Source organism: Poecilia reticulata, linkage group LG13 (assembly GCF_000633615.1).
Source record: "Poecilia reticulata strain Guanapo linkage group LG13, Guppy_female_1.0+MT, whole genome shotgun sequence".
NCBI lineage: Eukaryota > Metazoa > Chordata > Actinopteri > Cyprinodontiformes > Poeciliidae > Poecilia > Poecilia reticulata.
The window spans coordinates 13,441,735-13,467,021 of record NC_024343.1 but is presented as its reverse complement, the minus strand read 5'-3'; the positions used below and the strand labels follow the sequence as shown (position 1 = coordinate 13,467,021).

General features: G+C 37.1%; 2 protein-coding genes across 5 annotated transcripts in view; both read right to left on the bottom strand.

Annotated features, from left to right (window-relative positions):
- p2ry6 (pyrimidinergic receptor P2Y6) overlaps positions 1 to 12,049 on the bottom strand; it is a 14,992-nt gene extending 2,943 nt beyond the window's left edge. Inside the window, exons 1-3 of the mRNA XM_008425534.2 lie at positions 11,834 to 12,049; positions 11,651 to 11,717; positions 350 to 774 (exon numbers count right to left, since the gene is read on the bottom strand). Of these exons, the coding sequence (XP_008423756.1) occupies positions 350 to 765 (416 nt within the window). The 5' untranslated portion in view covers positions 766 to 774; positions 11,651 to 11,717; positions 11,834 to 12,049. The remainder of the gene's footprint in view (positions 1 to 349; positions 775 to 11,650; positions 11,718 to 11,833) is intronic.
- A 12,588-nt stretch (positions 12,050 to 24,637) lies between these two features.
- The window catches only part of fam168a (family with sequence similarity 168 member A), a 33,932-nt gene continuing 33,282 nt past the window's right edge, over positions 24,638 to 25,287 (bottom strand). For all 4 annotated transcript variants that reach the window (XM_008425528.2, XM_008425529.2, XM_017308332.1 and 1 more), the window contains one exon: positions 24,638 to 25,245. The gene's annotated coding sequence lies outside the window, so the exon portion shown is untranslated. The remainder of the gene's footprint in view (positions 25,246 to 25,287) is intronic.

The window sequence follows — 25,287 nt, the reverse complement described above, 5'->3', positions numbered from 1 at the left end:
ATCTATCTATCTATCTATCTATCTATCTATCTATCTATCTATCTATCTATCTATCTATCTATCTATCTATCTATCTATCTATCTATCTATCTATCGATATAAACAATGGAAGATACACTCATTTCCCATTCTCTTTACAAGTGGTGCAAATAAATGTGCCCTACAGTGCACTGCCCAGTTATGTTTCATAGACTGATAGAGAAATTAGCATTTTTATCTCTTTAACACAAAACCACAATATACATATTCTCAACTACTTAGTATTTAGTAACTTAATACAGATCAACCACAAGTAACACCACAACAAGTCTCTGTATAGAGTGAAAATTAACCAAAATGCAGCAGATACCTGTAGAACTGAAACCTGACCAGTTTACAGGCCAACTCCCCAAAGGGCCAGTAGTCATGGCTGGCGTAGTTGTAGATGAGTAAAGGAAGTGACGTAACATACAGAAAGTCAGCTATGGCCAAGTTGAGCATGTAGATGTTGTTCCGGGAGATGTGGGGCCTCGTCCTCCATATCTTCAGTATGACGACAGCGTTGAGAGGAATGCCGAGCACAAAAACGATAATGTACACCGCAGGGAGTAAGATCTTCTTAAAGTCTTCCTTATATGTGCAGCGTAAGGAGGTGGCGTTGCTGAAGCTGCTGACAGAAATATGTGTGCTGTTTGGTTCTGATTCTAAATGGGTGGAGAGTAAATCCAAAGGGATCGCTCTTGAGATTAGCGACTCAGTAGGGGGGGAGTTGAGAAAATGTTGCATCTTCACATCCTGCAAGACAGGCATGGGATGAAATGTTAAAATCAGACTTGATATTTACTTTTATACAACAAATCAGTGCTCTGTTGTTCCTCTACAACAACAAACAACAAACTCTTTATGAACTGATTCATATAAAGTTCCTCTGAGGTCAGATGACTCCTTCATATTCAAGACACAGCAACACTCCACCAGAGGGCAGACAATATCTACATTGACAATAAAGAATATAGTGCAAACTAAAGCAAGCTCTAACCATATCTGAACGACTGCTCAAAGTGGTTTCTAAACAAAATGAGTTGAAAAGGTGAGCTAAACATGCTCGATTAACTTGCATGCTATGTCTGAAAAAGTTCAGACAAAGTTAAAAGATGAAAATGATGATGTGCATGATTCTAATTTATCACCTTTGGTATTTAAACTGAATCCAATAAAATAAACAGACTAAATCCATTGTGTACCACACATGCCTCATTATTAACATATTATACATTTTTACTCCAAAGATCTGCAACACTGGTAAACACGTTAATACTCTGAAAGACTTGGAGCCGTAACTGCAGCAAAAGGTGGTTCTTCAAATAAAATAAAATAAAAAATACCAGAGTGGCTTTTTCCAAGCCAAGCACATTACACCTTTATGGCTTTTATTTTTATGAGATTTTGAAAGAAACATTATTATTATTATTATTATTATTATTATTATTATTATTATTATTATTATTATTATTATTATTATTATTATTATTATTATTATTATTATTATTATNTATTATTATTATTATTATTATTATTATTATTATTATTATTATTATTATTATTATTATTATTATTATTATTATTATTATTATTATTATTATTATTAGCAATTATACACTGTGTGTTTGTATCTGCAACCTAAATCGCACTTAAGGTTAATTTCAAACATCTTATTAAAAGTTTTGACACATATAAATACTGAGATCAGGACCTTTTTCACAAAGGTGATTTGGCTGAGGAAGGTGGCAACGCAAATGCAAAATGATAACAAAGCAAATGTTTAAATGTATACAAATTTAATTTTACAATCCTTAGGGTAGCAAGGACATTTGGATCATAGAGCAAACATAAAAATCTGTCATCCCTTTATGTTGTTAATAATGAATGAGGAAGATAAGCATCACCTTGTGCCTTTTCCAGTCAATGAATCTCCATTGATATTTAACCGTCATTTGTTTACCTGTCATTTGTTGGAATAATTGTTGGAAATCCTGCTGGACTCAGAATGCTTTTCATTCTTGTTTTCCAAGTCAATGTAGATTAAATGATTTCCTTTCATTGTACTTAACATGCCTGACCTAGTGGTAACCTTTTCTTTGGAAATGAGGACAATACATTGGGTGTTAAGTCTGTGCTTGATCACTTTTGTTTCACAAACAGAAGGGGGGACATTTACAGTAAATGTATTTTGATCAGGAGCAAATCTGCAGTTTAACACTAGTTGAAAGGAGAGATATTTTAAACTCCAGCGTATTAGTAGAAATGTATTCACTTTTCAATCCAAATTTGTCTCCTTTTTTTTCTACGTAACTATTCATTGATGTGACAATTTATGGTCTACTGGCACACTTCTTCTTGCCTCTTCCTGCATTGCCAGGAAACCTGAAGTCAGACGTCACTGATTCCCGCACCCACTCAGAGGGATGGGCCCTGAGGAACCCACGACCTCTTGAAAAAGTTTTAAAACACACAAACTCAGGCAGTTTTTAAAATGTCTCACTTGTCCTTACAAATTCCATGTTGTGAAATGGCATGAGTAATGCTTTTATGGAGTTAGCAGCTTAAGTAAATCACTTGCTCAACTCCTTGCTTCCCTGAAAGACTTGGATGTGTCTGATGTTGGAGGGGTTTCATTATTTAGGATTGTTTCATTAATTCCTTTCTGTTCCAGACTGTGTGAGGTCTGAGGAGGAGTCTAGACAGACTGTTGTGGTTTTTATTCCAAGAGTTTTGACACAAGTTAAGGTATCATATTTTATACACCCAGGCTTTTAGGTTTACTTGATTTAGTTTTTTCTATTGGCAATTAGAGCTTGCAAATACCTCTTATGATTGTTTTTTACATCACAATCACAAAGTTAATTTGCAGCAGCATAATCTTAATCTCAATTTGATTTGAGTAATTATATTCACCAGGGAAAGCAACCCCATATTAAAAAAAGTTGCTATTTTTGAACAAAATATGTAGATGTAGATGATGTTAGATTTACTGGCAATCTCAACATTTACAGGATGAACGCATTTTTTATTTTACATTTTTAGGTCTTAAAATGCTAAAAATATTGGAGTGGCAGGATTTCAAAAAGTATGATTAAAAAGTACATTATTTGCATTAAGGCTTGTTCCATTTTTATCAAAATTTTTCAATAGACAATCTCTGAAATAAAGCTTTTCTTAATGCTTATAAGTCAAATCATGTGAAGAGACTAGAAGACCAGAGTTTATCCAGCCACCCAAAGAAAAATCTCCACATCTCATTTAGTGAACTTCTGCAAAGAGAAGTCTAGTAGGATCACCAGGTCTCCATAATAATGGTCTATTTTAAGGATTTTAACACATTGTTTCTACCTGCGTCAGTATATGTGGAGGGTTCTTTGTGTTTTGAAAGGAAGGTGTAAAACAAACAAGATGTAATCTGCTGTTTGTTTGGTTTCTTTTGCCAGTGTTTATAGTAAGCTTCACATGTGTTCAAATGGAGACATTAACTGGAGGAAAACAAATACAGGACATAAACTCATGTTACACTGCCAGTGACAGCACTGTGTTATTTCTGTGTGATGACCCGGTCTGCCCTCAGCAGAATCTTCATGTATTATGGGTGTTTCTGAAATCTGCAGCGTGTTTGTTTGATTTATGTTGGGATGTTTCTGTTTTCTAGGCCCTTCCTGAGATGACTTAAACCCAGGAAGGCTACAGATCCAGACTGGGTGTGCTCCAGGGTGTTAAAAGGAATGTTCTGCAGAACTGGGAGAACTTTTGTTGTACATCTGCAACGTGAGAGTTCATTAAGATGGAGGACTGTAGGTGCACTACACTAACCACCAGTAGAGGTGTTCCTCAGGGCAATGTGTTTTCACCTTGTACGCCACCGATTTCAACTATAACTCTGATACACATACAGAATTTCTCTGGCAATGCTGCAAGTGTGTCATGTATAAAAGGAGGGAGAGCAGGTGGGGGGAGTACAGAAGTCTGGTGGGGGGCTTGTGGCATGACGCAAGAGAAATAAACTCCAGTTCAATACCACTAAAACAAAGGATATAGTACTGGACCTTTGCAGGGTAACACTTCCCTTCCAGGCAATTACCATAAATAGTTATGACGTATGTGCACTTACAGTTACCTGGGTCTCCATCTGGACAATAGGTTGAACTGGCTCCTAAATATGGACAATGTACACAGGAAAAGGCAGAGCTGATTGCATTTTGTGGGGATACTTCCCTCTTCTAATGTGAGCTCTACGCTACTCTGTCGATTCAGTCGATTATTTCAAATGTACGTCTCTGTTGGCGGAGTAATGCAAGGAAGACGGATCATTGGTGGAACTCAGGATTTATTTACGTCTACATAAACTCAGTGATGCACATGTACATGTGTATTGATGATTTTGATTATGACATTTGACAAAATGGAATGTTTATTGCTTGTTTCATAGTTGGTGACTGTATGATGTAAAGCCCTTGCATTGTTGCTGAAATGTGCTGCGCAAATAAAATTGACATAAAATTGTTTCAAGATGGGCCGAACTACTAAAATGTTGTTCAAAACCTGTGCAAAAAAAGTGATCTGTGTTCCACATATGATTGTTATGTGTTTGCTCTATGATTAACCTTTTTGGGGTCAGGTTTAAAATTGTCTACATGTATTTTCTGTAAGCCATTAAGCAGAGTGACACAGATTTTAAGAAAAGGTACAATCAATGACTTTCTAGTTTTTTAGGTTCATAATTAATTTTTATAATCTATATTAATATTTAACTTTGGTTAAACAGCCTCTCAATGTGCAAAAATTGACCCACATAAGCACAAATTACCAAATGCACCATCAGTCACTTCTTGTTTATTTCTATATACAGTCATTTAGTAGATGTTTATTATGCAATAGCACAACACAGAGGAGAGTAACATTCAGCTTTGTGTTCAGTAATAAATCCTTGCATCAGCATGAATGGTTTAATCACTTTTCATGACAGATTACAGTTGGAACAAGTAGAGGAGTGCAAAATCAGTGCTTCTCAGGCTTAATAGTTTTAGCCTGTAGATTCGGCCAAATCTACATTTGACAACTTTACCATTATGGAGTCAAAAACAAAAGCAATCCTGAGGCTGAGGCTGCCTTATCGGCAGAGGCTGTCAGATCAGGCAGCATTCTAGGAAGAAATTGAGTTATTTATATGGCTGTGGTTAGAGTGAACATTTGCATTTCAATATTTGGCATAAAGTACGCATAAGAAATTTAAGGCAGAGTTAGAATCTTATCCCAATTAATTTAAGGTTTGTTGATCTGATGTTTAATGTTTTTCTTTGATAAAGCATTTTGAATTCTCTTGTTCCTGAAATGAGCTACACAAATAAACTTGCCTCGTCTAGTGCTGACATCTATTCCTTATCAGAAAATACAATAAAATAGCTACAATGGAATAAAACTTCAATAAGAAAACAACATAAAGTGTGTAAACATGTGCAGGCATAATAAACAAATTTAAATAACTAGTCTGAAGCACAGCAATTCTGAACGATTAAACTTAAAGTACCGATTTGTGAACCATAATCCTCTAGTCAGCTAAATAAAGTATTTCTACTCCATCAAAATAATGCGCTTTCACATAAAAATAGCTTTAGTTTTCTCATGGATAATAAGATAATTTTCCTCTTATTTTGAGAAAGTGGATGGAAAACATTCACGGTAGGAGCGCTGTTCTCAGTTTTCACTAAACCAAAACTCATGTAGCTAATTTGATCAAGGACGAAAAAGCATTATTCTGTGCTTCTGTGCTGGTATAATTACTGCTTTCATCCTCGAACGCAGGATTTAAAATTCAAAGTTCAGCTCTAATATGCTAATTGAGTCTTCTGCTCTTTCACCCACACAAAGCAAAACCTGCAAATGAAAACACCGGAACGTGCAGGATTGTGGGGGATCCACAAGAGTCATGTCTGGAGGGCAATATCACAAATTAATGCCAGGGTCGCTTCCTCTCCCTGAACTCTGTTGACCCCTACCATCCACTTATAAATACTCTTACTGGAGTCACGCTGCTGCAGTGCATACTGTCCACTTTTGAGTGTTGCCTGCAGGCACAGCTTACGAGTGACGCACATTTATTTTTAAACCAGAGTTGCAAGTGTGGGAGAAGCAAGTTAGTACAAATACGGCAGATTGAAGACTAAACATAACCGAGTGGGAATGCAGTGCTTCGTTCTGTTTAGATTACTAAGCATGTTGTTGTGTTAGAATCATGACTTTCAAACTTTGACTACTGGAAAGTGAGACAATATTAAAAACATCTCCAAGATCTGCAGCAGAGTGTGAACAACCAACAGAGAAGGTGGCCAGACTATAAAAGAAATGTACATTTGAAGCAAAACATTTTCAATTTGTAAAACCTTCTGCCAAAACCAACATACCAGACTTACAATACTTCAGCAGCCACTCCTTCCTCTAACCAGTTGCATCATATGTTATCTACTAAACAACAGACACGTAAGGCCACAAAAATGGCGACCTTGTGCTCAGAGACTCTGTTTCTCTGTAATTTCACAGAGCCAGAAATGTAAATGACCAGAAGGGGAAGACAAAGAGGTCATGAGAGCAAGCCAGGAAGTCTTCGCCTTTACTGACTTTCCTCTGTTTCTATTAATCTTGACTAAACAACACTGCTACGCACTCCCTGGCACACATGTGCTGTCTTTTCTTAATCTACATTAAAGCTAACATACAAAAACACTCTAGAAAATGAATAAAAGACTAATTTCAGTAATCAAATAAGCAAATGAAACCAGACCCACGTCTGCATGCGGGACATGCCTTGGTGTTTCAATCAGAAAAACAGACACCCCGATTAGACCAGCGAACACTCTGCTGGTAGTGGTGAGGGCAGCTCTTGTAGCCTTTATGCAAGACAGTTTAAACGAATCAGCAGCTCCATAAATAGACAGACGGGTGACGAGGAGGGCTGGGGTGCTGACACAAGCACACTGCTTACCAAATGTCATCAAAGTAATAAAACCATTCCTAAGTTTGCCAAAAATGTCAGCAATCACGTCCAAGTAAGTTGCACACCTGCTCTTCCTGTTTTTGTTGGACTGAGAGTCTGCATAAATTGTTTCGCTGTTAAGGACTAAATTTAAAAGCATGAACATTTTATATTTTCCTTGATGAATCAAAATATTGTGCATTCTAGGTATGCATAATGAACTGCAGACAAGAAACTACAAAGGATCAAAGTATGAGGACAGGTCACAATGATGCCTCTACTGCGATAATCAACCTTCTGCACCTCTGGTTCATTTTCAGTAGGATATTGTGCTCATTTCCTGCAGAGATTGGGGAGAAATTGGATTAATTTGTTATAATTCACTCTAATTACTTGTTGACATGCTTCTCGGCCCAAATCAGTTCTAACTGACACGAGGCACAAGCATCGAAACAAGAAAATCAGGTGCTAGTTATCTTTCAAATATTAAAAGTTTTATTTTCCTTTTGGGCGCAATAACATAGCGCACATGGGAAACGGTGCCTTTTGTTTTTTTTAAAACCAGCAGTCTTAAGAAAGATTTTGATAAAGCAAATGTTTAGGGTTGTATTTAAGTGGATGGCTTGGACATTTAAATCTGCACCAAAAACAAAGCCTCCTTTCATCATGTCTTACTTAAAAGCAGTAAATCAGCTTGTTATTTAAAATGGCTGCACTCAGCTATACATCTTTGACTCTAAGATCCAAAACCAAAGGAAGTGGAGTCTCCTGTATACCTAACAAGAATGCAGCAAGTGTTTTCTGGATGGTAAGTCAACAACAAAATACTTGTCTTGTCCAGCAGCCATTGTACTCTAGGTAATCGGCTGTGCTTGGCTTGAAGTTGCTAGGTAAAAGGGGAAGTGACAGCTAATTGTGACTTAATAATTGGGAGGTTTTTGAAAAGGCTAATTTTCCAGGCACCAAAAAACATTCTACTTATTTGAAAAAGTAGAAATCCAGAAAACAGCTGTTTTTTGAGTGTTTGGGCTGTTTCTAGAAGTAAAGACCCTATTCAAAGTACAAAAATGCACTGAAGAACTTAAAAGCTGTAGGAGAGGTGGAAGTGACAAAGAAACTTAGCTAATCAGATCATAACGGACAGCAGCTGAGTGAAATTGCGGACAGATGGAAATGAAGGGATAGAAAACAGCAGAGAAGGGGAGCAAGTTGGCAGGCTGTGGGAAGGCTGAAAGATAAACAAAGCAGAACTTCAGAGAAAAACTGAAACTGACATAAATAGCAAACAAAAAGAAACGCTAATAATCTAAGGAAACAAATTCAAAGCACAAATAATGAGAACTAACAATGAATAAGCAATAATGAAATGATCAAAACAGAAACATGAATGAAAACTAAAGTACTAACACCTCAGAATCCTAACAGCGCTACGCTAATGTTGACTTATCACTCAGTAGTGTGTAAAAGGACTATTCCACTAATTATTTCTAATGAGTACAAACTGAGATGGGTTTTATTTCAGTTTTCTATTTTTCAGAGACTCAGGCATGTATCCTTGGGACATTAAAAATCTAAATAAACACTGAAACATATTTTAAAACTCAAGTTTCCTTTTCCAATATAGAGATTCAGAAAATATGCTTCTGAATATCTGAATCTCCTGAATCAAATCAAATTCCATAATTTTCCGGACTACATCGGAAACTGCATTTTAGTTGCAAGAAGGTTGCATTTTAGGATTTTTTTAAATCAGTCTGTTTGCTCTGGACTTTTACAGCTTTTTTAGATTTTTGCATGTATACATGCACAAAATTGTTTGGCTCCCCTTCTCTAAATTACAGCACATTTAAAATGTGTTCAGACATGCTGCGCAGTGGGTGTGGCCCTGGTGTGTTTATTAGCGGAGAGCACACACTTATTCTTTAGAATCTGATGTCTAACGTTTGTTGTATGGTGAGTGAATTGTTCACAGGAATAACCCCGAGGTATTACTTCTATAAAGAAGTGCCATCTACTAGTACACAGCCCTGTTTTGTGGAAACCATCATGTCAAACAGCAAACTTATTGCACATGACAACAGAAATATCTGGATAAGCTGTTCGCAGGGCTAAGTCCTTACAATTGACTTTAATCAAAAGCAGATCTCCTTGATCCAACAGAAAATTAAGAATTTAGCTATTTAAGCATATCTCCATTTTATTGGACAAAAACTCTAAAAAAAATTGCATCAAAGTACCTCATATCGATTGATCCACTGACACTGAAAATATTCGGTTCTTATAGTTTGATAGATAGATTTTTTTTAAGCAAAATTGAGCGATTTGCTCTGCGGCTGACTGGTGAATCTCTAGCAATAATAGGACACGTTACTGGCTTGCTAATAGTCCACAAATATTTTTGTCCATCATCTTCTGGGAACTTGTTTTTATTTTCTGTCTTAATCATTATTGTTCAGAATGTAATCTAGCTGTAAAAACATGTTTTGCCTAACTTCTGCTGCCGAGGGTTGCTGTAGCTTTTCTACAAACACGTTAGGCCAGACACACAGTTTATCAGAGGCTTAACAGGCTTCCAGATAGATGCTGTGTGGTTGATGTTGTCATGAGGCTGCTGTAGAGTCAGCAGAAAAATGTGAAAGCAAAGTGTGTAAAAAGAAAAAGAAACTTTCTTTAGCTTTGACTCTGACTGCTTCCTCAATCCATGTCTGACAGACAGTCTTGGATAACTAAATCAACTTTTGTTCTTAGTCCTCATTGAAGACTATAAATCTGCATAATGGGCTTAGTTTAGGAACATAACTTAAGACTATTTACTCACATTTTAGGATAGCCCCTATTCTTTTTCTCACACTTGCAGTAATTTAGCACCTTCAAACCAGAGCTGCATTCTATTCATCCACATCTCCCAGACAAAACCCCCCACAGAAGCCCAATCACTGCCAAGCAGAAACCAATCTTCAATAAAATCATAGCTGGCATGCCAATGTTTCCCACAGTGCTTGCCAAGTTCTTAACATACGTTAACCTATGTTAACTACTCACTTATAAAATTTGCATTGTGAAAATGTATCTTCAATAAACCCCATCTTATTGTTACAATGAAACACCCAAAAAATATACTATAGTGAAAATCTTGCATGTGTTTATGCATTGAAAGCATTTAGAACGTAAGAAATACCTAAATAATCAAATTATTTCATATGGGAGAAAAATAATAAAACGTTTTTCAAAGATCTAGTTATTTTAGGATGACCATTTCAAATTCCATAACACTCTCTTGGAATCCTTACAAATTTTGTTATTCACTTGTTGTGCCATTATTCTCCCAGATTCCTAATAAAAATACAAACATTTACATGTAGCTTTCTGCTCTGCATTCTTTCTGGCTTACACAGAAATATTGCTGTTTTGTGAACACTACATAGAAGTAAGTCACTCGTCAAGGCTATGGAAGTACCTAATAATCTCAATGATGTCTTCATTTTTTTTATCCCTGCATTGCAGTTTAGTCATTTATGAGGATTGTGGCTAAATGGGAAGGGTAATCATCTTGCAGTGGGAAAGTTGCAGGTTTAATTGGCTAGAAATTGAAATAACTAGAAAAGTGCTATGCAAGTCAATTTACTACAAGTACACAGAAGTGTTATTGTATTTTTAGAAAGTGACTTAAGCATATAAGTCACCTTTCAACCAGCTTCAGTCCATTCTCAGGTCATCACACTTTTATGTCTAACTTCTGAACTTGTAACGCTCGCTAAATAATGAACTCTCTTTTGCTTAAGACTAGGGATTAGATTCTCACTAAGAGAGACTATTCTGTACAAAATGCCATCATCTAACACAAATAAGTTCCAGTGTTCAGCATAACCCTTGAATATTTTTTTAAATTTACGCTCTTTTTTTAATTTACACTCTAACCGCAAACTTTAAAATATGTCGTTGGGATTTTGGGTAATAGACCAACACAGAATAATCTAAAACTTTTAGTTTTTCCACAAAAAACCTAAAATGTGTGTCAGTTGTACCCCCCCACCCCCCTTTACTCCCTGTACTTCTAAATAAAATCCACTGTTATTAAATTCTGTTTAGTCTCAGAGTAAATCCAGGCAGACAAGTCAAAAGTGAGAACGTCGTGGAAAAGTTTAAGAAGGGTTAGGTTATAAAACAACTGACCGAGCTTTGACCATTTCACAAAACTGTTTAATACTTTGTCTGTAAATATAAAGGGTATCGAACAAGTAAAACCCACCGGGGATTGGCTATACCTTGTATTCCGTCACATGAAATCCCAAAAACATTAATTGACATTGATACTTCTAATGTGAGAAAATGAGAAAGTTCAAGGGGTGTTAATACTTTCGCATAGTGTTGTATATGACCTGTGTTTTCACAAGTCTGTGGCACCAAAAACAAACAAAAAAGCTACTTCAGCTCATCTCAGTTGATAAGTATTCCTTTATACATGTTACTTTTACTCTCAGTTTCTAATGCAATAAAATAATCTCCCATAAAACACTTAATATTTAACCACATACAATTCACCTCTGGCAACACTTACGCATTAATTGTTTGGGGGTTGTTTTGTTTTGTGTCTTAGAATCAGGCAACTTCCTCTTTACAAGAAAAAAGAATAAGTAACTAAACAGAACTTACCCTGAACAGCCTCAACAAGAACTTGAACTATCCATGAGGGTGCGATTTCTTCGTTCTCGAAGTTCTTCTGAATCACAACGTGGAGCAAAATCGACGCTTAAGACAAGTCAGTGTGAACACAGTGGAAGCCGCAGTGAGGGAGAGAGAGCAGGTCTCCTATTTGTCTGTCTCTCCCGGACCTACCTGCCTGCTGCACTTCGCGCTTTGTTGTTTGTGCACCATAAAGCGAAGCAGCGCGCGCGCTTTCTAAGAGTTACGACACCGCGGTTCAGCAAGCACGCGGACAGCCTCTCAACTTAAACATGACCCTAGAGATATACTTTTAAGACAGATGCCAAATACTTTTAGAGCTGTTCCTTTGTTTGACTGGTCTCAAGCAAATGAACAAGAACAAGACACATTACAACGAATTTGTTCCCCGCGAACATTCATCGAACAGCTCGAGTAACCAGGAACGTACTGAGGGGGTGGTGATTGGTGCCGGAGCCCCTTCCATTTTACCTTTGACAATGGACAGATTTGTTTTTAGGCACTGTGGCAGAGATCTAATAATTTAAAGCTACAAAAAAATAATTATAACTAAAAACAAACAAACGATGAAAAGTTTTGGTCTCAGGGTCAGCCAGCCTTAAATATGTATGTATGTAGTTTATTCTCTAGACCTGTAATTCATACTATTATAACTTCTGATAAATGCAGCTATAACAAAAGACGGTGGAAAATGAGGTGGAAACAAAATTAGCTTCACAAGACTGCAAACGGCAAAGACCAGAGCACAGCCCAGATTATTTCAGATATTACATACAGACATACAGGATGTTACCAAACTGAGTTTGTTTTTTCTTATCTTGCCTGATCCTATCTGCTCCTCTCCCTGGTCAGTTAATTTTCCAGACTGCACAGAGGAAATAACCCAGAAACACATTAACATTACTTTCACTTAATGCAACATGCACAGGAGCAGAAGAAGTAATGATATGCAGATAGTAAAAAGAAAATAATTTCCTGCAGCTCTTTAACATCAGCATGTTGCATGTTTTTATTAAAGAAGGGATTCAGCACATATCCTCCTGACTACCAGGAAAAAAAATATTGTCCAATCACCTTTTTTTTTTAATTCCACAATCTTTGTAAGGTAAGTAGAATACTGAAAACATTTGTTTTGGAAAAAAAAGTTTTTATTTTTGAAATATGATGTGTCCACTACAGTGGACATCGGAACCCCATACATTTGAAATTGAACCTTAATGGCAACCAGTTTGTCCCAAAGAAAATATCCAAACATCAACATAATTAAGCTGCGAATTAGCTGTTGCTATTGCACCATGATGCTAACATGGGACTGCTGTTTTATTCAGTTTGTCTATGTAAATGTGTGTCTGTCCCTATCAAATAAACTTGGAGAAAATAAGAATGAATTTCACATTGACAAAACTGAGCACTGTTGCCTAGCGCGAAGGTTCTGGGTTCGATTCCTGGCCCAGGGTCTTTCTGCATAGAGTTTGCATGTTCTCCCTGTGTATGGTGGGTTCTCCGACTTCCTCCCACAGTCCAAAAACATGACTGTCAGGTTAATTGGGCTCTCCAAATTCTCCCTAGGTGTGTGTGCATGGTTGTTTGTCTCTGTGTTGCCCTGTGACAGACTGGTGACCTGTCCAGGGTGACTCCACCTCTCACCCAGAACGTTAGCTGGAGATCAGCACCAGCACCCCTCCCAATCCCACTGAGGGACAAGGGTGTTTAGAAAATGGATGGATGGATGGATGGATGGATGGATGGATGGATGGATGGATGGATGGATGGATGGATGGATGGATGGATGGATGGATGGATGGATGGATGNGATGGATGGATGGATGGATGGATGGATGGATGGATGGATGGATGGATGGATGGATGGATGGATGGATGGATGGATGGATGGATGGATGGATGGATATATGTATGGATGGATGGGTGGGTGGGTGGATGGATGAATGAGTGGGTGGATGTATGGATGGATGAATGGATGGATTGACGGGTGGATGGATACAGAAAAAACTGAAAAATAATTACAAATGTCCACTACAGAGGACAATTTTTAAACTTTTAAATACTATGATAAAATACAGTCAAAGTAATTCATAGAATGTTTTAATATGCTGCTAAGAGACTTATTTAGAATATGCCAGCAAAATTTTAAACCAAAATTTGCACAATGAAAAGTTTCATGCACTTACTTTGTCTCTCCCCATAAAATGTGCTTCTACTGATGAACGTCATTTTTATGAATGAGAAAAAGGAAGGTACAAAAGCCCCACACCTTCACATGTGGCATCATTGAAAAGCCCTAAATGTCATCTGTAGATACCAAAAGGAATTAATTCAGTAGAATGCAGGGGGTGGGAGATATTAAAGTTTATAAATGTCCTCTGCAGATGACAAAAATGAACTACTGATAGTCATGATACTAAGTTATGGTACTAGGTCAAAGGTCACATGTGGCTTTTCAGGCTATCCAAAGTAGCTCCCAATAACTCTGGACAAAGATGCTAATAATTTTAATATGCATTCAATGTATTTTCATACAATATATGACAGTAATTTTTTCTTTGTAAAAGGTCAATATGTTTTCTTTGTTATGAAACCCAATTATAGAAATGACAAAAAAACTGGCTTTATAATATGAATTGAATGGACTTTAAAGAAGTGATGTGAATTTTACATCTGTAGACAAATTGTATTTGGTGAAGACATGGCAAAATGTGTGCGGGATTTGTAAAGAGAGCTAACCCCTGGGCTTCACTCTTTAAAGGTTATGTTCAAATATTGCAAGGCTGCAGTGATTTATAGAAAGCTGACTTCTTTGTGCTACATGTTGTTGTTTTTGCACTTCACACACTTCTAATTGGTAATAAAATCTGTTTTAATTGTAGTTTTTATGTAATCTCACGTTTTTTACTTCAGTTTCCTTTCCTATTTTCATAACATTTCAGTTTTCTTTCTTTCTTGTTAAATATTGGTCTTTTTTTGTAGTCCATAATTACTCCAACATTTTGACTAGGATTTCCTGGAAGAAAACATAACTTATAAGTGAGTCTTTTTAAGTTAAGCTAAAGGCAATCTGAGGTGGAACTTGTGCTGTGTCACCAAGTCATCAGACATGTACAGGATAAATGTAAAGTTGGTTGGTGTTACTTCATCTTGTGATGTTAAAGGAACTGTCAGCAGTTGTGAAAAACACAATTCTCATTTATCTTATTACTGCTTCATCTTATTTGTTTTGGCTGTCAAATTGCTTAGTTTGATCATTTCCAATGCGTGTCTGTCATGGTGTTCAGCCTTTGTAAAGCACCTTGTGTTACACTTGGCTGTGTGAAAAATGGTCAGTAAGTAAAGTTTGATTGACATCAGTTTGTAAAAAAACCCAAAAGAAACACCAGCAAAGATTTTCCTAATTAGTACATGCGTCAGAAAAAGTAAAGTTAGTGTTTATATGCTGCATTGTGCTGGGAGTTAATTAACTCTGGCCTCACTTACTAATTGTATTCAGTGGCTTGATTTGCACCGTTAAATATGTTGAAAACAAGATCCTTCCATCTGCTCTTTAGATTCCTGAAATACAGGTGAAGCATCTTGGAGACATAATTGTGGTGATTATTGAATGTTTGGGGAGTGAAAAAGAAAAAAACTAAAAGTTATCAGCTTGTTACCCAACTCTTTGTTACTTAATGATAATTGAGTAACTCAGTGTTCTTAGTGCCTTTGTCCAAGTCATAACCAAGTCTACCGTTTTTTTTTATTAATGTTAGTACTTCAGAGCACAATCACTCATTATTGCCAAACTTGTCAGCAGTTAAATCTGGAGTCGCCACTTTTAGATTTAATTTCTGACTCGGTAAGTGTGAAATTGATTTCACACGCAACAGGAGTGGGCTTTGACTTTCCACAGCAGTATGATTATGAAGACAGACGATTTCCTCTCTTTGTCCGTCACTCTTTAAATGTCAGTGTATCGAGCTGCTGTAAAGCTGTTTATTGGCCTTTATTGACTCTGTAGATTAAATTACTGCTCCCTAACTCACAGCGTGTGTGTCTGTATGCGTGTGTGTGTGTGTGTGTGTGTGTGTGTGTGTGTGTGTGTGTGTGTGTGTGTGTGTGTGTGTGTGTGTGTGTGTGTGTGTGTGTGCATGCGTGCAGATAGAGCTTGGGAAGCCAGTAGAGTGGATGATTCCCATTATCCCAAGAGGCTGCCTGCAGTTACGTATCATTAATCAGGTTGCGCTTGTTAGTGTGAGAGCCCAGGATATAAAAGATGGGATTGTTTTGATGATTAACATTCCACTAAACTATTTTCTTAGCAGGAATTTTCTGCAGCTGTAGAGTAAAAGTAACCACTTCGTAGGGTGAGACTGCTTTACTGCGATGGAGCATCTTCAGTTGGAGGTTCCTTCAGACCCATGTTGCTCCAGACCTCTACAGGATATCTACAGTGACCGTGTGCCACCCATGTAGTCACAACATTGATAGTGTCGTGTCCAACTTATTCAATTCTTTTAGGAAAGCTCTTTTAGGAAAAAGGCCTTTGCTGGACCAAGGTTTTTATCTTGAATATTTCTGATTACAAACAGGAATCTTAAAGATACAGACGTTTTAGGACTTTGTTATGATGTAATGATCTTAAACTGTTTGGATGCCTTTTTACACACGTCGATATGTTCTATAAATATGAAATTATTTTAGCATTTACGAATGACTAGCTCCAGCTTTAAAAAGTGAGTGATGAGTTACACTTTGGAAAGCAGCCTTTATTCAATACAATGACCACGTATTAAAAACCACAGTCACATGAGAGGTTGCTTCAGTCAGGGACAAAGTATTTTTCAACAAGGACACCTTGTTTTTGTTCCTTTCTTCCTTTGAAAGTTTAAACAATGTAGTAGGAAAACATTACATTAAAAAAAATATAGCAATTCCATCTCTGATTGGCTGGGTGGTCCTGGAGACATGTCCTCTCATCCACGGTCCAGCTGCCAGAGGACACCTGGGTTTTGAGGAATGGGCTCAGACACGAAAAGAATCAGAACCAAAAGGACTAAACACCCTGTCAGGATTTGGTTGGGATTAACGATTTGGCTGCGCTGTTCGCTTTAACTGTGTTAACTCCCGCAAGATTCTTGTATTAATTTTTCTCTGGAGTCTGGAGAGACTGCAGGTCTAGCTCCACCAGCAATTTTCCTTATTATTCTTTTAATAATTTGGTTTTCAATCAAGAGGGGAGACGTCAAGATATTAAGAAGGTCTGGGTGACAAGAGCACTACAGCCTGCCTTTTTCTGAAAAACCTCTGAGCTGACGGTGTCACTCTAAAGCTGCTCAATATCCTTCAAGGGGTGGTGGAATGCCAGAGCAGAAATGAAACTTGGTCCAGAGGAAAAAAAAAAAAAACACTTCTTCTGACCCAAGTAAGGCCCTCTTCCCAGTTCTCTCTCTTCTTTTTAGAAATCACAATCCTGTTGCAAAACCCCCTTTTTTGGTGGAGATAGAGACACGTAAAATTATTTTGATATACAAGATATATGTCCTCTACAGGGGACAAAAATGAACTACTGGTAGTAGTTCATTTTTGCATACTAAGGAACCTTGTACACAACCTTGTGAGAATATTTGTAATGGACCACAATCATGATACCAAGTTATGGTACTAGGTCAAAGGTCACATGTGGCTCTTCAGGCTATATATATTTGATATATGATAAACATTCATTTTTAATTCAGAAAACTTTTTCTCTAAGTAATAGTTTATAGTTAATGTCTTGTCTCTACCTAAATTAGTAAGTAGATCTAATGTGATTACTAGTGCTTATAAAATTTCCACTTCCACCAAAAGTTGAGACTGAGTGATTAAACATTGATACATTAACATGCTGTCTGTTACAACAGCACAAGTTAAAATTCAAAAATATTTTATTGATCCCAAACGGAAATGAAATGTTGTTGTAGCTCATATTAATTCAAATTTTTCAGTTATTATAGTGATAGCAGGAAAGATCTCCTGTCCCAATCTGTGTTACAGTGAATTTGAAGAAGCCTCCGACCTCTGTCTCCCCAACACAGTCCCATGAAGAGGATGGTCAGAGTTGTCCATCGTTTTCTTGATTTTTATGTAGAACCCATCTTTGTGCCATCAGCTCCAGAGGTTTCTCCGTCGTCCCGAGAACAAAGCTGGTCTTATTTGTGCACAAGAACGAACATTTGGAGGTCAAAACAAGTTTGATGATGAAACATTAGTCATGTTGGAACTGAAACGTGTATGAACAAAAGTGTAGTTTTGAAAGAAGTCCATCTTTCTGATCCTTCAACGCCACAACCTCAGTCATGTTAGGCCCAACCCATAGTTTGAGCTGTTTCACAAAATCATTAATGGTAGAAAAAAAAAAAAAGTTAAAAAAAAAACCCTGCTAATGCAATGCCATCCACTACAGTAGGTAAACATGATCTTATCCCTCCCAAAACTGAACAGCATCTTCTTACACCTTCAAATCTTTCACAAACTTTTCACTTTTCCTGCCATGGTTTTTATTGAAAGAGGCTTTTCCAATAAATACATCACCAACTTGACCAAACTTTGATTAAGAAAAAAGATCTTTTAAAAAAGATGTAATGAGCACCATTTGAACTAGACCTTCAAGCTCACGGTAAATATTACGATACCGTTTGCTCAAAGCAAAAGCAGCTAAATATCTCCTGTTAGAAGGCTGCCTCCAGAGGCTTCTGGTTTTTCCAGATTGTCCTCTGGAGTCACATCTGTGTAAAGCTCAGAGAAGCTGGCAAAGTTAATTCTGTTTATGAGTAAAGTTTGCCGAAGCAGGATGTTTAAACCTTTTGACTAAATGTTCAAAGGATAATCTAAAACACTCCACTTTGAACATGATGAGACGGAGTTTAATCCTCGAAATTTAATTTCATGACAACTAGTTTTAACTTGTTACTGCATGTTCACCACCTGGTAGTTGTACACAAACTACAAGTTCACACAGAAGAGTATGGTAGAAGGGAAAAGAATGGAAGAAAGGACAGACACGTGGAAAACAAAACGAAGGAAGAAAGAAAAAAAGAATGGCAAAGGAAGGAGACGAGGAATGAAGACAGACATGGGTAGACGCAACTAAAGAATAGAGCAAACATAAGAAAGAAGATGTGGACAGAGAGGGAAGGTAGAAAAAAAATCTTCAAACATAATAGGGAATAAAGTTTGGAAATAAAACTTTATTCTTTTTTCCCCATTCTCATCCAGACCTTAAAAATACCTTAACTTTTCCAGATTGCTTGCAAAACCTGAAAAATGTTTGCCTTCTTGTTTTACACATACCGCTAGACTAACGGCCTCCTTTAACATTGTGCCTTGTGCACAAAAATATTGGATCAGTGTGTAGCGTTGTGCAAATCTGTCGGAGAAATGGCTGATATTGCTCAAGTTGATCGGATGTCTGCAGATAGTTACAGAAGTGAAAGTGAAGTGTTCCTCTCCACTTGGTCTCCTTTCATCACAAGGGAAATGACAGATCCATGTTCAATAATATGAAAGTTGAAAATGTACAACGAACTATTTCCCTCTGCAATTTCAAATTTTATCTCAATTTTACATTTAGAGTTGACAAACATGCGATTACAGCTTTTTAAAGAAAATCTCAAGAGACAATCTTCCTTTTATAGGAAAATTTTAATAGTTATTCAATGTTCTACATTTTACAGTAAATATACAATTACAAACTTGGCTTAGTTATAGTACTAAGATCACTAACTGATCTTAAAAAAAAAAACCCAAAAAAAAAAAAAAAAACCCTCAACAACAACAAAAAGACATTTAAAAAAAAAAAAAATTTAACAGATTTACACTTCATATCACAAGCCTGACGCTGGTCCTTCACTCCGGACCAAATAGCTAACATACAATTCACTTCTCTCAACGCTGAACAGACGTTGGGCTTCAGTTTCAAACACAAACCTTACGGTAACAGAGATACCATAGCATGTGCAAACTGGGTACCAAACTAAAAACTTCCAAAGATGGGGTTGTTCCTATTACTCGATCCGAGCGCGATACGAGTACGTGTGTTTTTTCTTTTTTCCTTTTTTTTTTTTTTCTTTTGGAAGACAAGGAATTTTCCACTTTTTGCATCACATTTAGTGTCAAATCAAAACCAAGAGAGACCTCTGACAAACCGAGAAATAAAAAGCTGCAGCAAGAACATCAAGGACAATTAAAAGCCTACTATTCGTTTTGATAGTAGTGTTGTAATTTATACCCATGAAAAACTAAGACTCAAACTGCAAGGCAGGAGAAATAAAAAGAGAGAGAGAGAGAGAGAGAAGAGGTGAATGGAAATGGATGCAGGAGGCAATGAATGGTTCTGGTTGTGTTTTCACTGTTAAAGTGGAAAAAGGTTAGACAGTTGTTTTTTCTTTTTTCACCTTTTAAAGGTCTGGAAATGTTATAGCGGGCAGGATGATTTACGGAAAGAGGAAGAGGTGATCAAAGATTTGTGTTTAAGACAACTTTGCACACGTTCCCCCCCTCACAGAGCATGCCAAAAAAATTGGCCAACATCCGACTTTTCACTTCAGTGCAAATTGAAAAATAATGAGACGAGGAATGGAGCGAACTAAATAGGCAGGCACATGCTTGCTTTCCCTGCAAAACAGGAATACTGGGAAGAAAAGTTGTCCTGTTTCTCAGCTCTGTAGATCTGCCTCTGTTGTGTTGGCACCGTGCATCTCCTGGTAATTGGATGTTCTCGTCGAAAACCAACAAAGATAAAAAACTAAAAAGCACAGTCATTAGATTTTCCTTAAATATTAGATAGAAAAATAGGTTTTCTTTTTGTGGTTAAAAAAAATGAGTAGAAATTATTTTTTTAAATTATTAATATTTAGGATAAAATTGCTGTACTGGCAAAAAGGAAATGAAATAATTTCTGAATATTCCTGGAGAGAAACTCAGACTAAAACAACAAACATATACGATTTTGAGTTTGAGTGAGGAAAGTTAAACTGATAAAAAAAAAAATAATAATAAATCAAGTCAGATTTTTAAATGTGACTTTAAATGTGTGGAAAAAAAAAAGTTGGCCCCTCTGAGGTTGGCCAAATTTTAGGTTTTTTTTGCTACTGATGTTATTTTGTTTTAATATAAACTTAAATATGAAAATAAAAATAATTTCTGCTCATCTGTTTGACCACAAGACAAAACAAAACAAAAAAAGACTGCAATTTCATATAAAAAATAAAAAATAAAAAAAAAAACACTTTCTGATTTCTAAAGAGAAAAACGAAATTACCACAACATGCACAGACCAGGTTGGTCCACAGCTCAGAAAACTCTTATAAGTGCAGCAAATAGGAGGCGCCACCTTGAGTACTGTTTTGTTACTCTAAAAGACTATTTGGATCATAATGTGCCAGTGCTCAAGGTACGATACCCAATTCTTCTATGCATGTTGGCTCAAAGCCTTCAACCACTACGAAGCCACTTCATGACTTTGTCGCTAGTGACATCTAGTGTTAAACAGGGTCAGCTGACACAAAAAATGGCAGCAATCATGATACAATTCAATAAGACTGCAGTTTAGGTGAGGGTGTTGAGTGTAGCAAAGGTCAAACTGAGGAAAAACAAAACGAGAGAAAAAAAAAGGTCAATCGAGGTAAGAGTGGAAAAAGGACTGGGGACAGACATCATTTTGCATCCCCGAAGGTTGGAGAAATGAAGTGTCTGAAGGGAGAAATGGCACGGAGTAAAAACAAGTCAGACACGTAGGGTACAGTAAGTTTAAAAAGTCAGACGAGTAATAAGAGTCAACGCGAGAAAAAAAGGACAGCAATAGGAAAACACAGATTCCACGGGAAGCAAGACATAACAAGGACTCAGAGCTCACCAGTTATTAGGGAGAAGAAACTTGGTTACTGAATAACAATTGGTGAAATATGGCACAGGAAAATTAAATATAAACAAAAACAAAAGAGAATGGAGGCTGAGGGGTTTTTTTTAGACATCATTCGATACATCCTTGCAGCTATGGAGCTAAAACAGACAGACAATTGGACACATTTATCCTCCACTTCAGCTCTGTCCCTCAATCCTCTACTTCCCTCAGCGTGTCTGGGAATTCAGGCAGCAGGTATTAAAAAAATAAAATAAAATAAAATAAAGCCTGTGGGATTCTGGTGCCAGATTCCACAACTTCCAATAATCTACGGACACCGCGGTAACTTCTCCCCTCAAAGTGAAAGATATGTAGAGGACAGGGATGCAGTTAAAAAAAAAAAAAAAACCTTAAATAAAATAAAAGCACAAACAGTAGCTGCCACATTAATGCGACCATGCTTAGCTAGAAATACATTACTGTACCACTCGCTCTTTAAATATACTGCATGTTTTTTTTTAACCTAGAAATCCAATGCTATAGTGAAAGACACCTGAATATTATGCATACCCATTACGTTCAACTGACCTAAGGGAGAGAAGGAGAAGAAACAAAGCAAACAAGAGGATTTTAATTCAGAAATACTGACAAAAGTAGTGGTTGGTTAAATAATCCTAATGTAGAGTAACATTGCTGCTGTCGCAAGAAAATCCTGCTTTTTTTTCTTCTTTTATTATTATTATTCAGTCTTACAATAAGTTTTAAATATACAGGATCTGGTCACGGTTGAAACTTTTCATCAATATTATCCACCAGAAATTCAGTGAAATTTTTATTTTCCTTCGACAGCGGCATTATGCAATATCGTCTTAAGAATTAACTTACTAGTGTACAAACATCTTGACTAATAATAATTCAAACACTCCACCTTATTGTTTTAATTATAATATAGATTGCTTTTTCCTCCTTTTTTTGCACTACAAAGCCTAAGTACCTGTTACTTAGCATTAAATTATAGTATAGTCAAGTTTTTTTTTCCTTTATCTTATGTTGTGCAATAATTCCTTGCAATGTTATTCAATATCCCCAAAAGTTCTGATATGTTCTTAACTTCTTTGCAGTATTACTTATTGAACGTTGGCAGCGCGAGCAGCCTCGACTCCCTATTTGGATATCACGATTTTTTATTTTTTTTAAAACAAACTTATAAAGGCTGTCAAAATAATTAACTTTGTGTCAACAGATGGAGGCGCCCGCTCTTAATTTATTGCAATAATCAAACCACTACATCCACACGCCAGCAGTAAATGCTTCTTGTAATACCGACCTGCACTGTACAGATCTAAGAGTTAGAATGGATCTCAGAGTTAGGCATGGGCCGACACAAGATCCTGATTGTATGATAAACTTGAGTAAAAAAAAAAAGTTTCTAAATTTTGACAAAAACTTGAAACTAAAACATGGCGTAATTTCTTTCATTTAAAATACGTCGCAAATTACTCCTTCTGCTATTAAAACTACATATTGATTACTAGATTTATAAACTTTTAATGCTCACAAACAGAGTTGAGAGCAGCTATATTTGAGGAAATGCTTTCAAGTGCTTGCAACATGAAATATTCAAAATAGGGCTACACAAAATAGCAAACTGCAACATTTGGCATGCGGCGATGTTTCAAAACTGTTGCCAATCCTATATGGGCAACTGGATACATTTTTGCCGCCTTTTATGCCGACACCTGATACAAATCTCACAAAAATACGATTTAGTTGCAAATCATTATCATCCTAATGCTCAACATTAATGTTGCAATTTAATCTCGTCACTAAATTGTGCAGCCCTGTTCTAAAAATATTCCTAACTGGTCAACTTTGTCATTTTGTAATCAAGACAGCCTATGAAATGTAGCAGGTTCCTTTTAGCCAGCTGGCTAGCAGTGCACAGCCACAGCTGGGAAGGGGCTCCATGCAATCAGAGAAAAACATCCCTGGGCACTCTGCCTCTTTCTCTTGCATCTCAGTAAAAAAAACAACCTTTAAACCTTACGAACGGTACGACAGGAAACTTTAGCGGTTTCAAACACCTGTTACACCTGGATGCAGGGAACCAGCCTATGCCTCGATGCTAGTGAGATTTATTCTCCTCAGAGTAAATCCTAAAAAAAAAAAGAAAAAAAATGTCGCTGGGCCTTATCCAAGTATTAAAACCCCACAATCAGTCTTTAACCTTCTACATAAATCTTCCCCAGACGAGGACAAACGAGGAAGAAACAAAATTTCCAACAGCATTTGAGTCGGTGTGTCGCGTTTCCTACAAAAGTCCCCCACCCGTCATTCAGCAGCAGTGGATGACGCTGAAGTGCGTTCGCTTTATTGGGCCTTCATTAAATCTGCCTCAGCTGTCGTGTGTTTGTTTATTAGTCCTCGCCTGGGAAGTGGAAGGAGATGGCACGACCACAGCCAGAAGAGAAGACAGAAAATCGATGTAGAGTACAAAAATAGCCAATGTGCCGTCCGCCTTTAAAGGAGAAACGTCACACACTTAAATGTCTTGTACTTTGAAATTGTTTGCCTGCCTTTCATTGTGTTACACCCTCCCTGCCTCCACAATCTCTTTATACTCATTCTGTGCTGGCAGTACCTGCCAGATAGCTATGTTTCTTTTTGTGTGTTTTACAACTGGAGGTACTGTCCAGTAAGTGCCACTAAGTGTGAGTGTGTTTAAGTGTAATCCCCAAAAAACCCCTAAATTAGTTTAAATGCAAAAACCCACAGACAAAAGAGTCACTGTTGTGACCCAAACTAGCTAGGTTAACATTCCAATAGTGTCCCAACAAACCAGCCTGCATAGAGGGTAGCATGAAGTCGGCAAATCTTTTTCGTTAGTGTGTACTAGGTACAGCGTAAATGCCAAAACACGACGGGTCGTGATCTGTAAGTGCTCACAGCACCGACTAATGTGGCAGAAGGGATGACGGACACACAGCTACTACGAGTTGGAAGACAAGTGAGATCGGACTGAGAATCAAACATAATCAGGCAAAAAATAGGGATGAAGAGGAAGGCAGGAAAAAATGAAAAGGTGAAGCAATTGAGGTTAGTAGTATAAAGGACATTTAAAAATGTTATTACCCCCTTAAAAGCAGGGGGAAAAAATGATCTGATGATGTTAAAACCCTGTGCTGATATCTAGTCGTTAGAAAATTTGGCAGCATTAGTCAATAGTCTTTGATGATGATGATGATGCCCAATATTTTCCAGCAAACTGAGCAGCAGCAGCGGCGGCAGCAGCAGGCGGGGAGCACACACACCAGCACAACACAAAAACAGGAGCGACCAACCGACACCTGGGATTGGTCGAGAGTCCTTTCTGGAGTTCCAATGAAAGACGCGGCAAAAATAAAAATAAAATAAAATAAAAAATAGAGGAATTCAAACTAAACAATCGAGAGGAAATAAAATAAGACCGTAATGACTGGTTGGCAAATAAACAGAAGAGAGAATAATAAAAACAAAAGCAGCCTTTGTAAAAACACTAGAGAATGTCGCATAATAATAATAATAATAGTAGTAAAGTGGCTGTTGCACTTTAGTTTTGTTCTTGCAGACAGGTGCCGAGTTCTCGTGGTTACCGCTGGGAGCTCGTGTAACATTTGAGCAGTTGCATACGATGGTGGACTCCAGATCTGGTGGCCTGAGCAGAGAAGAGCACGACTTAACGCCAGACTGCAGAGTT